General features: G+C 38.9%; 1 protein-coding gene across 2 annotated transcripts in view; it reads right to left on the bottom strand.

The window, feature by feature from the left end:
• Positions 1-12,060, bottom strand: part of PPP2R2B (protein phosphatase 2 regulatory subunit Bbeta) — a 330,603-nt gene extending 318,543 nt beyond the window's left edge. The window contains exons 1-2 of one of the 2 annotated variants that reach the window (XM_030573339.1): positions 11,940-12,060; positions 11,735-11,812 (exon numbers count right to left, since the gene is read on the bottom strand). In XM_030573339.1, the coding sequence (XP_030429199.1) occupies positions 11,735-11,812; positions 11,940-11,949 (88 nt within the window). In that variant the 5' untranslated portion in view covers positions 11,950-12,060. Of the gene's footprint in view, positions 1-585; positions 882-11,734; positions 11,813-11,939 lie in introns of those variants that run through there. The other variant, XM_030573340.1, reaches the window with a different exon arrangement.
• Between the last annotated feature and the right edge of the window lie 2,021 nt (positions 12,061-14,081).

Here is a 14,081-nt window from a genome sequence, read left to right on the forward strand (position 1 = left end):
TTAAGTTCAAACATTAGATTTAATAGCAAGTTGCTGCAGAGCTTTTCTCCTGAGAGCTGAAAACAGGCTCAAGTGAAGGATGAAACAGTGCAAAAATACACAAACAAGTAAAATGCTAAAATCTATTTTCTTAATCGCCTTCTTGGGAATGCACAGCTAAGTAAAACGGACAACGAGAAACTGTATAAGCCTGTAAAATTTCCAGGGCAATATCTAGTGAAAGAGTCTTTCTTAAAATCGATTCTGATTACTAGTTTGCATGATTAGCGTAAACTGAACCGCAAAATCATGTGTATTTACAGAAATAACCTGCTAAGTGTTCAAAACACCTCCCAAGCATTTTACAGCTTCTCAGTCTTCATCTCGATAAATGGTTAGCTAATAACAGTTTTCCCTTGCTTTCCACAAGGCTGAAATGATCTCTGAGTCTGGCACACACAGGCTTTCGCCACCAATCACTGTCACGTATTAGCTGCAAAAGGCAATGTCAGCAGAGCTTTTGGGGCAGTCATGTTCCCAGCCCACTTTCTTTCCACCTACCCACATTTCCCCTCCTCCTCCCACCAGCCGTCCACTGGGCTGTACCTTCTGTGTGGCAGCTGCAGGAGAGGATGGTGTTCGGAGGTCTGAAGATGTAAGGCAGGTAACGAGAAAAGCATTTCATCTTCCAAAAAAAAAAAATTAAAATAAACCAAGTCTCCTCAATCCATGAGGAGTCCTTCTGCTTTCAAGGCAGACCACGTGGGAGGTGCGCTATAGGACCCCTCCTGGGTCTGCAGAGCTAGGAAACCCAAGTAATCGCTGTCGCCGGACCCCATTTTGCAATCAGCAGCAGCACCAGGAAGAGAGCCACCTCACATTTCTGCATGCATACTGCTCGGACTCAAGCCCCCAAGCAAGCTGGGATAGGCTCTTCATTGGCTGAAGCTCGTCAGAGCAGGATTTGCTGACTAAGTCAGTCCTGCCTGTAAACACACACCCTGAACAACACTGCCTGCAACATCCTAGTCTCCTCTGGGTCCGTTTGTCTTAGAAAGAAAACCAGCAGCGTCTGGGAGCAAGGAGACACTCTGTGACCATATCTCATTCTGGGTAAAGATCTTAATGTAACCAAGGCTTTACAACTTTGTCATCTGAGGGATAGGCTGCTGTTAAAAGAAATCACCCAGGGAAGATGTGGATTTCAAGAATAATAAAAGAGGATGCACTGAAATGGTATCTGCTCTTGTTTTATTAAAGAATTGGGAGTGGGAGTTAAACTATGTAGAATAAAAAAGGCATTTAGTTTTTAAGGGTAGCTGCAGCATAAAAACATCCTACATTTATATGGATCCTTTCATTCCAATTGATGTCAACATGCTTTGCAAACTGTACCTACAGCAGACAACCAGCCCAAAAGGATGTGAGGGGGCGGTGGGAAGGGGAATGTAACTAGGTTTGGTGGTAACTGATGACTTGAGGATCACACGAACTAATTTTAGCTTTTATAGCTGTATCCTTCTGCAAAACACAAACACAAAACAGTAATTTCAGCACCAAGCAATTTTCAGTGCGAATGTAAAGTCACAAATGCCTCAGTAAGAGTGAGAGCAATCTCAAACCGAGCACATTGTCTTCCCCACACATGAGGGTACTGTTAGGTGCTTTCACAGCAGTCAGGTATTTGGTTAATATTTTTACAGCAATTTAGGACATGGGAGTAACCAAGGGATATTAAAAGGGCTATTAGAAACCACATTATGAAAATTAAACCACATTATGAAAGTACATTTTACTATGCCCTTGACTCTCTTCAACCAGTGCTGTAATTCAAATGCTTTAGCATCCAGCTGATCCTGGAGGCCTCCAGCATTCAGGCAAATACACCTAGATCAGTGCTTCTGACATTTGTTCACCTTGTGTACCACTTCTTAAGACAGAGACATTCACACAGATATGTGAGTGCATTCCCTGTTCCACACCTTCACTGCTGCTATTTATTTCCTCTCCCTGGGTATAGGACTGTGCATTTATTAGGACCAAATCTGCCTTTGTTGCCTGCAATCCTTCTTTTCTCTGATCATTCCAGGTCACTTTGCAGTTTGGTCCTGTCCACCTGTGTGGAGGGATCTCCAGTTTTCTTGTCATCAGCAAATTTAATCATGGTTGTGTTTATACAAAGACAACCAAGAGACATGAAACAGTTGTGCCAGTGCATGGAGAAACATACTTTTCTTTTCATTTTAGTTTGTTAAAAAAAAGCTTTTGAGAACTCAAAAAAATTCCAGGGCTGGGCTACAAGTAATGCAAAGACTGACAGATGCTACTTCATTGTGACAGAATCACATGAAAGTGCATTGCAGGCCACTATTTCAGAACCATTTTTCTACAGTAAATATATCACAAGAAACAAGATACAAAATACGAATAATATATTGCATTTATAGAGCACTTTTCATCCCAAAGCACTTTATATATTCCTATGTGAGCACTTCTGGGGTGAAATAAAACAGCTGTTTTAACAGATAACAGCAACACTACATAACAGTGATGAATGCCATATCCACTTGAAATGACAGAGGGGAAGTTAGTTCCAATTCTTATAAATAGTTCCCCAGGATCATTAATGACCACTAAAGCCTAGGTTCTCTCTTGAGCCCACCCTCCCTAATGGAGCACTGCGAACTGTGGATGTAGTTGTGAATTGCCAATGAGTCATTTACGCTTCCTGAATTTGGGGTTACTTTTATGCCAGCCCAGTTCTCTGTATAAATTAGAGCAGCTTGGAGCCTTAGCTAAACTATGTCAGCTGGCAATAGTCCTTAAGAAGCTATCCACCAGCTGTGAAGAGTCAGAGCACTATTGTTTCCTATTCTGACTGTAACCCCATCCATTCACTGCATACTCCCACACTACGTATATGTGTGCATCTGCATGATGTTGCAAAAGGGCTGACGAAGGCAAGACAATCTGGCCCAACTGGCCTGAAGGGCTTTGTTTTATGTGTCACTTGAAAGATGGCACTTCCAGCAACATAGCACCATGTAACACCAATGGACATTGGTTTCAGTACTGACTCAGAAGGAAGAGTGCCACTTATTAATTCACCAGCACTGCATCCCAAAGCAGCTATCATCTTACTTAGTTCACAAGATCAAGATCACAATACTAAATTAAGTGACTGCATGGTACATATAATGTACTGTATATTAGTACATCTTTGTATATTAGTGACAGTTGTATATGTCTCTCTGGCTCTAATATGCAAACATCTCTAAGAAAGCGTGTAGAATTAACTTTATGCACTTATAAGAAGTCATCTATTATTTTTGTAAATGAATCTAAACCCTCATGTAAAATGCCAGATAGGCAATACTGGAAATTGAAGTCCTCAGCCACAGATGAGATCTCGCACATGATGCATTGTATGGACGGGGCCAATGCAGGCTTCCTCGCATTCACTCACAAACTTGCCTAGGTATGTCTTGGCAAGTCCATAGCTGGCTTGGGTCAACTGGCTCGGGCTCACGGGGCTCAATCTGCAGGGCTAAAAACTGCAGAGTAGACTTTCAGGTTTGGGCTGGAGCCCATGTCCTGAAACCCCACAAGGAGGATGTGTCTCAGAGCTCAGGCTCCAGCCTGAGTCCATACATTTGTACACTACAATTTTTAGTCCCGCAGTCCGAGCCCTGCAAGCCTGAGTCAATTGACACCGACTCTTGAGAGTCAGTGCTGCATGTTTTTTATTGCAGAGTAGGCATACCCACTGACATCCAGGTGGATGATTATGCCCGTGATTAATATGACATGGAACTTGGTCCACTTGTACCTGCACTAATTATTTCAACAGGTCACCAGCTTTGCTTACTACATACAATGGACCAGACCCATTTCCCAGTCAAGTCAATGGGAGTTTTTCCATTAATTTCAATAGGTGCTGAAGGGCAAGCTTTGAACAACCTAAATGTGAAAGGTTTTATATCCCATTATTAACCCCTGTGTCCATCCAACCTTCTAGGAAACTATATGTTATTTTTTGGATAACAAGTTAACAAAGGCCTTAAAAGCTATGGGTAAGGTGAAACATTCCATATAACCTTCAAAACCTAAACACAGCAGGCATTATTTTAACACATCTTGTTTTAACAATTCTCATATTCTTTTAACAAAGGGCCCAATGACTGTACTAGCAAATATATTTATTACCTATGTTTAATGGTGTAAACTGGGCTCCTCCCAAAATAGATAAAAACCATGATCCCTGCCCTGAGGAGTTTACAAATGAATATTAGATATGACATAGTGAAGGAGTAACAAGTAGGGTGGGGATGGGGTTGAAGGGTAGGGGTCACATCAGAAGGATTACAGGTTATTCGGGGAGTACTAGTCATGGCATGATGGAGTAAGGAAAACTTTTTATTTTTTAAATTAATTGTATCTGAGGAATATTTATTTCTTAGTTGGCTAATTTTTTTCATGGAAGAAGTGAAAATTAAGAAGAGATTTGACTGAGGGTGATGGTTTAGCAGCTCATCGCAGGAAATGCGTTCCCTGCATGGGAGCAGTCTGGAAGAAAGGGCAGAAATATTTTGGAGAGAAACAGATAAACAGGCAAGCAAGGCTTGCATAACTGGCAGAGCAAAAGGCAGTATATACAGCACAAGAGGAGACAAGGTTGGCTGAGTCAGAGAAGTAAAGCTATGAAGGGCCAGGAAAGTAAGGACAAAAAGCCTGAACTTGAACTACACGTGTGTCGTCTTTTTGCAAATAGTCCCATTGACTCTAACAGGATACTTTCCATGACAAAGTATTTGCAGAGTCTGGACCTAATTGAGACTGCAAAAAAACATTTCTCCATGTAAAACAAGCAATTGTACATTTAACTCCCTGTTTGCAGATGTCAATGTGAGTTTTGCCAAGTGCCAGTGGGTGTGAGCAGTTGTGCAGGTGCAACTATTAGGGCCTTCTGTGAAACTGTGGTGCTTTAGAACTGTTTCTCTCCATCCCCCACAGCTAAGAAGTCCCTTTGACTTATCAATCTGTGTACAGCTTTAGGGCCTAGGCCTAAAAATAGTACTGGACATAGTGTTTACAGCTGTAAGTAGGGAGATTCTCTCTCTCTCTCTGTATCTCACTCTCTCTCTCTCTCTCTCTCACACACACACTGTCATAAACAGATGGTTAAGGGCTAATGCCTCTTTTACCTGTAAAGAGTTAAAAAGTTCATCTAGCCTAGCTAACACCTGACTAGAGGGACAAATGGGGGAACAAGATGTTTCAAAAGGAAGGAGGGAAGTTTTTCCTTTGTTTAGAGTTTCAGTTTCAGCCGGAGTGAAAAAGATCAAGGAACCAGCCTCTTATCAGAGTAGTCAATTTTAGAAAGGAATAAAGAGGTTTATGTTTATTTCTTTGTAACCTGTCTTATGCAATTAGAGGTAGAATCAAATTGGGTATTTGGGTATTTTTTTGTGTGTAATTAAATTTGTGCCCAGGGGAACATCCTCTGTGTTTTAAATCTGTTGTCTGTGAGAGTAGCTGGTATGCTAATCTCTTCCAGAGGGTTTTCTTTTACCTTCTTTTTCTTTAATTAAAAGCCTTTTTTCTTAATACCTGATTGATTTTTCCTTGTTTTTAGATCCAAGGGGATTGGATCTGGACTCACCAGGGATTGGTGGGGGGAAAGGAGAGGAGATGGTTAATTTCTCCTTGTTTTAAGATCCAAGGGGTTTGGATCTGTGTTCACCAGGGAATTGGTGAAGTCCCTCAAGGCTACCCAGGGAGGGGAAGGTTTTGGGGGGGACAGGGAGTGATCCAGACACTGAAATTCTGGATGGTGGCAGCGATACCAGATCTAAGCTAGTAATTAAGCTTAGAAGTGTCCATGCAGGTCCCCCTACACACACACACACCAATGAGCCTTAGTCTAAGAAATATTGCAAAATCAATGCTAGAATAAATGGTTGTGGTCAGAACTCTTAGATCCAGTTCTCCAAGAAGCCTTAACTTACATGCAAAGGGGTTGATTCTGCTCTCACTTACACTGGTGTACATCCACTGAAGCCAATGGAGTTACACCTGTAAGAAGAATCAGATACAGCAATAAATGGCACTTTTTCAAAACACGGTCTTTCTTTCACTATTAACCCTAGCAATGGCTTATATCAAGGGGTGGGGGTGAGGAGTGTTATTTGTTTCCGGAAGCCCATGCTAAAGTATGGTTAACTAGCTGGAATAGGCATCCATCCACTACTTTATTTATGTGTTTCATTTTCCTGGTTAACCCCTCCAGCCACAAATTCTAGTAACTGTGCAAGTGGTACTCTACTAGTGGGAAACTAAATGTCCTCCTCTGAAGCTATAAGTCAATACAAGAACTACTGGTAATATAAAAGCTATCAGGTGGTATAAACATGCCAAACATGTTGTGTTGCATGCTCTTTACCGCCTAATCGGAAGGTTAAGTCAAAACTGTCTGCATTCTGAGCTATATTTTGTATCTCAGCTGTAATATTCTCTTATTTCTATGTATGCAGAACTCCCACTGATGTGGGACATACCGACTTGTAGGCAAGGAGGAATATTAGAGTTCTGAATTTTGCTGAGTATTATCTCTGGATTCAGCCAAGAAGTAAGGGTCCTATGGTCATGTCCACATATTAGACTTCCTGTGCACACTCAGAGAAAATGTTGATAAAAGAACAAATTTTCAGTAAGCAGACCAAACTATGCAAACAAATGGGTTCTGCATTTTATTTCACACAGGGTGTCTGAAATCCAGGAAAGAAGGATGGTACTTTGTTTAGCTTTGCCAGCTTTGAAATTACCTACTGTACTTGATCAAAGGAGTGAGCTATGGAAGTCCTGTCTAAGAAATTATTTATGCTGTCATCTGGGGGGAAATTACTTTGAACTGTATCTTGAAAAAGGTTTGTAGGAAGAAGAGTGGTAATGAAATAAAAAATAAATAAAACTATGGACATTTGTTTTAAAAATTAATAATATTAACTCATACTTGCTCAAACTGTAAATTGCAAGGGAGGCTGATTAAGTCACAAGTGCTCAACACTTAACTAGTTTGAACAATGATCAGGTTTTGGTTTTAACTGCCTTGTAATGTCAAAAACTCTTAGTTACTCCAGAGAAAGGGCTGCAAAATTATAAAAATCACTGCTCTGCCTCTGGGCAAGACACCCCCAACAAAACCAGGGTATCGGTCTGGTTGATAATAGTGGATTTATAAGGATTAAATAAGAGTCCTGAACCCTATTTCAAACCAAAGTAGCCAGGCTAAGTTCTGGACAGAATCTTCCCTTTCTACCTCCCATTTCATTGCAACTGCAGAGCAGGTAAAGCATTGTTCCACACTGGCAGTTGAGTAGATGAAGTAACCTGTGTGGATGCTGACATGCAATAGGGAGGGAGGATGGAGAGGGTAACGCAACAGCAGACCCTATGCTCATGTAATAAACGCCAGTTTTGCTTCCTCTTGCCTCTGTACACTAGAGCTTGCACTGAAATAAGCTTCCACATCCAGCCCCTACTCTCCGTACTTTTGTGCACTGAAAATGTATCAGTTCTGCTGCCAAGATTCCCATCACAGCTTCAGAAGAGGGCACAAGATAGCCTCACTATTTCTCTGAAATATTGTCTAGCAGTCCTGTCTATGGCACTGACATTTACAAAAATCTTTCTCTTTTTACAACAAATTTATGGATAAAAATATTCTACACTGTGCATGACTGAAAAAAAAAGTTATTTTCACTAAAAATATAAAATAGATTCAAAAGTTTCCCAAGAAAGAGATCAGTTCTACCTTTTATACCTTGGACACAACAATATAAGTAACCCTATGGTGGTTTGAATCTATTTAATTGTTTGTGCTCAGTTTTTTATGCTCCATTAACAAATAACATGTAGGTTCACATGGAAAAATGTGGAGATGCATTGCACTTAATTAGCAAGCAACACAAAAAGGAAACCAACATGATAAGACAACAGGCAAGGCTCAGAGCCAATCAATGAGTCTGCAGACAGTTACTCGCCATTTGAAACGTTTGATTCTGAGCTATCAGTTACACATTTGGATGACCTGGCAAACACAGATTGTGCAAGCACATGTAATAAAAGTCTCAAACTCAATGAGAACGGCTGTTGATCATGGCAGATTTCTTGAATCCAATAGCATCCAATGACAAAGTATTCCTAACAGGCACTAGAAAGATCAATTGAATATACTAAGGTCATTTTAATTTAAATATTACTATTTATATATTATTTTCCATTAGAAAACTCCTTATTATCTCTATGTTTTAAACTTGAATAATTAAATAAGACATGATTTACATGCTAAGAGCCTATGACCCACTATTCTGTGATACACAGATCACAGGAGTTGCACTGCAGCCCCAAATCTCATTATGCTGCCTTTTAAAGACAACAGCATCTACCACATATAGCTCTCCCCAGTGGCATTACCCACAGTGAGATCTGGAGAAGTTGCTCTAATATTGCTGACATTTTTAAGTCATGATGACTCTAGGCTGTGGATTCTGAAGCCTCAAGAGAACTGGGAGAAACCCTGCCTCTTTATTTTGCATATATCTGGATTCTCCACTGAGTTGCTAATTCCCATTAAACCAATTTGAAGCAAGACTCCTGAAAATTTGTTTTATATTTTCCAGAATGAAATTTGCTTTGATACAATGTAGTATATCAAATGTAATTGTCTGGTACCTTTATATTACTCTTGTCAATGTGTTTATCTCTACAACTAGAAAAAGATAACTTCAGGCCCCTCTGAAGTATAAAATATCTCATTTACTCTGAAGATTATGTTAGTTAGAAATGAAAAGGATCCATTATATTATTGAGTCCATCAAAACATGTATTACACGCTAGGTTACTTTTATTTCAGATTAAGGAAAACAACAGACAAAAGAAAGAACAATTATTAAATTAAAGAGAGAGAGAGAGAGAGAGAGAGAGAGAGAGAGACAGCGAGTGCACAGACTGTCTCTCTGCAACATTCTGTGTATGATCTGAAACCCAGGTGCCCTGTAGAAGTTAGAATCCTCTGCACTTAAAGGTGTGGTACCCAGTAAACAGAATGGCAACATCTCCTTTCAGTTAATGGCACATAACTGCATACCTCACAAGAATCAATGAGATTGTATTTCATGAAAATAAGATACAAAAGATTGACATTAACAAGAGCTAGGAGGATGAGAGATTAGAATATACCCCTAAGACTGCAGCACATGGCAGAATAAAGTTTTTAAAACTAAAAAGATGGAGTTCTGCTGAAACAGAAGCATTTAAACACTTTTGTGATATATATTTGTATAACCTCATTGAAGTGCAGGATGCTGTGGAATCATTGTAAATATACATCCAAAATGAAACAGCACCAATGACCACCAATAATAATAAATTCTACCTCTTAATAACCTCCCAAGGCTTCCTACCCAGTCATGCTTGATCTTTTATTTAAGGCCACCTTTACTTGTTGACCAATTTTTTGATGATCTGTATGATCACTTGTTTCACTGGTGGTTGCATTGCATACATATTCTAAACTAGTGGCTCTCAACCTTTTCCATGCTGTGGCCCCATATTACAATAGAAGAAAAGTTTCAGGAGCCCTCTCCTACCATCCTGGACCTATTTGCCGTGTGTGTCTGGGGGGAGGTGTCAACACCCAAAAGTTGAAAACCAGTGTCTTAAAGCATTCATTGGCTTACAAGCTGAAAAAAAAAGCCATCATTCTTATTTATCTTGGACTGGCAAGCAGATAGATATGACAAAGTAAAATAATTTTTCCATATCTAGGCTGTATGAGAAAGGCTCAGACCATATGCAAACAGATTTGCAACCACATTGCAGCATGTGAATTCAGTGACCTTGACTGTAATTGATTTTAATTTTTTTGCAGCCATTTAATAGATTTTTAAATATTTGTTGTGTTTCATGCAACACTGTGCTCTCAGGATGATGGATATTATATTCCCATGTTACCAAGCCATCTCAACAATGGGTGCAATCACTCAAGGAAGAATATACAACGGTACCATAGGTAAGGACACTTTTCCTGGGGAGCAGGGTAGGAAATAGGAACTCTGTTACCAGAGGCTACCCAAGACATGGGCTGAATCAATTGTCTTTATACCTAGAACCACATTTCTCACAATACCATGCTTTTAAAGAAACCCTAACTTTCCAGAAATAAATAAACATAAATAAAAACACCACAACAGAATAATTCATTTCCTGCATTTGGTACCTTGGTGCCCATAGAAAAGAGCTTTTAGGCAGTGGCACCGCTTTCAGCAAATTCTTTCCCGTGCATCATTCTAGTGCCTAAAGTGATTCCACTGGAGGAAATCCACTCATGCCAGTTTCACTGTCTAAAGCTATATGCAGTAATACTGGTTTCAGACTGACAACACATTTCTGCCAGTGCAACTTAGTCCTGATCTGCAACATCCTCATGTGTTATTCTAAACGCAAGTCTAAACCGTCAGTCATGTATTGATTTTGTGATATGATCACAAGGATAAACTCATGTTAGCTGATAATTTGAACATGAAGGAAACCCAGGTCTCTAAACATTAAAGATCAGTGCAGTAACCCAGATCAGAAACTTGAATCTCCTCCCATAAAAGCCCTCTGAAGATAGAGTGATGGGGTTCTCATCATCTGATATCTAGCCTTCCTATGCCAGAAAAAAGTGCACTAGAATTTCTGAGCAAACAATTAATAACTCGTTTTTGAGAATGAGGTAATAAAAATGCAGGGAAGGGTGTTGGCGACTTGAGAGCAATATGAGGATATGGGGTGGGATGGCACTCTCAGTTCTCCACAAAGGACAAATTGAATGTAAGAGGAAATGTGTGAAGTCAAGAATGAAAGAAAATAATGGACAGAAAAGAGGCAATAAAAACAAAATGGGAGATAAAACAGAAAACAAAAGTGGGCAATGGAGAGGAAATGAGAGTTAAAAGAAAAAAAATGAAATAAACAAAGGAGGGAACAGGATAAATTTAATACACACAACTTTAAGATCAGTAAAATTGTATTTATTTGTTCCTGTGTTCTATTCAGCCATGGCAGAATGTTATTTCCATGTGTCCAGTATTTGACCAAATATGAAATGAGATTCTGGTTGTGCTTTTGGGGGGGAGAATTTCAAAAGTGCCTAAGCAGCACAATTCCCACTAAACACTATTGGATGTGAAAGTCAACGTGACTTGTGCTCCTAAATCCCTGAGATGCTTTTGAAATCCCTCCTGCACTAATGCATATCTGTAAAAGTGTATGCACTCTAATTTATGTTATCCCCAGATATGGGGGTATATAGTACGTTAGTATGGTATTATCCAGAAATCAAATCAAACCGATTCCAATTTTAACTTTTTTGTGGGGAGGTTGCATTATTAATTCCCTACTATTGATGCTATTGTGAATAAGAACTAAGAGCTACTATAAATGTATTTTACAAATGGTTGTTAAATTATCAATCCATTTAAGCAATAATTACATAATATGTATATTTGATTGCTAACTAATTTTGATGACTTACCTTTTAAAATGAATAAATATTTGAAGAAAATAGAAGAGAAAGGAAGCACTGCTCAATTCCTCTTTTGCAATTTTACTCAACAACATGTGATAAGATAAACCCAATATTGATCAAGCAAGCTGTACATGAAAAACAAGTTCTCTTTGATCAAAGCAACAAAAGGAAAAATAAACCTACCTTCGGTGACTCCTATGTCAATAGTTCCTTTTACTTGACTAAAGCACCATAGCACATCCTGCATGAGGTTTCCAAATCCTGCCAGTGAAACACATGCAGAAGGAAGATAAGATGTAACCACACATGTCTATAAATGGTCTTTCTTTAAATGAACAAACATTCTCTAATATCTACAATCACTGCAAGAGGATAAATATGTGTTCACCTGGTATCATTCTTCCAGGCAAAATGATAACTTAATGCCGGGAAACTAAAAACATTATGCCTGTGTTTGTGAATTGCCTCTCTGTCTGTTCTCTCTGTGCCATCTTAGGGTTATTTCGAAAACGGTGCAATTGGAGCCAGTCTCCTCTATATCATTGGCAGCATCATAGAGGAGTCAGGAGGCCCTGCAGTCATGCTCTTTGTCACAGACTCTCTTCGTCAGAATACTAATGCTCCCAGTCATTTCCATCTTTGTGAAAGAGACTGAAAAAGAGAGAGAGAGAAAAAACAACAAAACAACACCATTTTTTCTAATTTGTGGCCTACGTAGTTGTCAATTGCTTGGGAATTATCTCTGCAGAATGAAACCATTTTTTTTTAAGATCCTTACAAGATTGTTAGATTAATGTTTGCCTGGAAGCTTCTTGTACTTTATAGTTGTTATAAAAGGGCATTCATATTGTAAGCATCTCCATGTAAACAGTGGCAATCTACACTGAACCTAGCATGGTAATATGTTTCATCTGCTGCTGCTCCTCATCTCCTTGAGGGCACAGCAAAAAGTTCTCCTTTGCAATATATCATTCACTCTGGTGCACAATATCCTTAGCTCCAAAGTCAACTTGTTTTATTTTATCTAATATACTACTTTTTATCAGAGGCTGTCAAAGCATTTTAAAATATCAAATTAAGGAGGCTTCACGACAAGCCTGTGAGGAAGAGAAATATTATTATATCAGTTTTACAGATGAGTACACTGTGACACAGAGAGAGGTTAAGTGTTTTCCTGTCAGCAAATCAGAGAAAAATCTCAGAACCCAGAGGTCCTGACTCCCAAAGCTTTTTAACCATGAGAATCACACTCCCTTCCTTCCCTTTTTAGATAAGGATAGAGATATACATATATTAAGATGTAAATATAGGTTAATGACATAGACTAGCTGGCTCTTAGGCTAAAATCCTATGAGGAGAACTGTCTTAGTGAGATTTCTGCCGTATCTGAATCAAACCCAGAAAATAACCTTTTTTTGCTTTTGTATCCAAACTAGAAAGAATAAAATTGTAGAATTTAGTTTGGAACTTGTGTTTCAGATCTATCCACAGAGAAATAAGGGGTTCAGATCTGATCTACTAGCTTTCTTTCATTCATCCATATGTTATACAGCCATCTGCCTATCTGTCTTTCTGTATCACACTGTGGTTTGTGTTTATTCTGTTAACACATAAGCCTAGAGCATTTAATATAAACTGTTAATTAAAACTTCCATAAAGCTTTGCAAAATTAGGCTTAGAAAAATAAAAATATTAGCAAGCAAGTTTTATATTGCTTATGAAGGTCAGAATCTATTTTTGCACACTTATTTTTGCAGATGCTTAAACATATATACTTGTAATCTGCTCTGACTACTCAAATGGAAAGTTATAAGGTTGTAATCAAAACTACAAAAAATTGGAAAATATGCAGAGAAGGGTAACTAAAATTATAAAGTGCATGAGACAAATTCCGTATGAGGAGAAATTAAAGTGACTGGGTCTGTTCATCTTAGAACAGAGATGACTAAGATGCAGAGGAATATGAAAGAGGACTATAAAATCATGAATGAGGTGGAAAAAATTGAATAGAGAAGTGTTATTTACCCCTTCACAGGACACAAGAACTAGAAGTCACTCAGTGAAATTAATAGGCAGCAGGTTTAAAACAAATATAAGAAAGTACTTCTTCACATAATGCACAGGCCAAAAATATAACTGGGTTAAAAAAAGAATTAGATGAATTAATGGAGGATAGGTCTATCAATGGCTATTAGCCAAGATGGTCAGGAATGTAACCCCATTCTCTAGGTGTCCCTAAACCTCCAACTGCCAGAAGCTGGGACTGGACCACAAGGTGTGGATCACTCAAAATTGGCCTGTTCTGTTCATTCACTCTGAAGCATCTGGCACTGGCCACTGTTAGAGACAGGTTACTGGGCTAGATGGACAATTGATGTGGCCCATCATGGCCTTTCTTTGTATTTTTAAGTAAATCTCACAAAAGTATAAAATGTTCCAACTGCAAAGGGAAAAATAAGTAATTAATTAAGAAGTGTTGTTGTCTCCTTTAGCCAAATTTGTTGTAATCTTTTGTACACTGAAAATCTGA

This window comes from Gopherus evgoodei, chromosome 8, assembly GCF_007399415.2.
Source record: "Gopherus evgoodei ecotype Sinaloan lineage chromosome 8, rGopEvg1_v1.p, whole genome shotgun sequence".
Lineage (NCBI taxonomy): Eukaryota > Metazoa > Chordata > Testudines > Testudinidae > Gopherus > Gopherus evgoodei.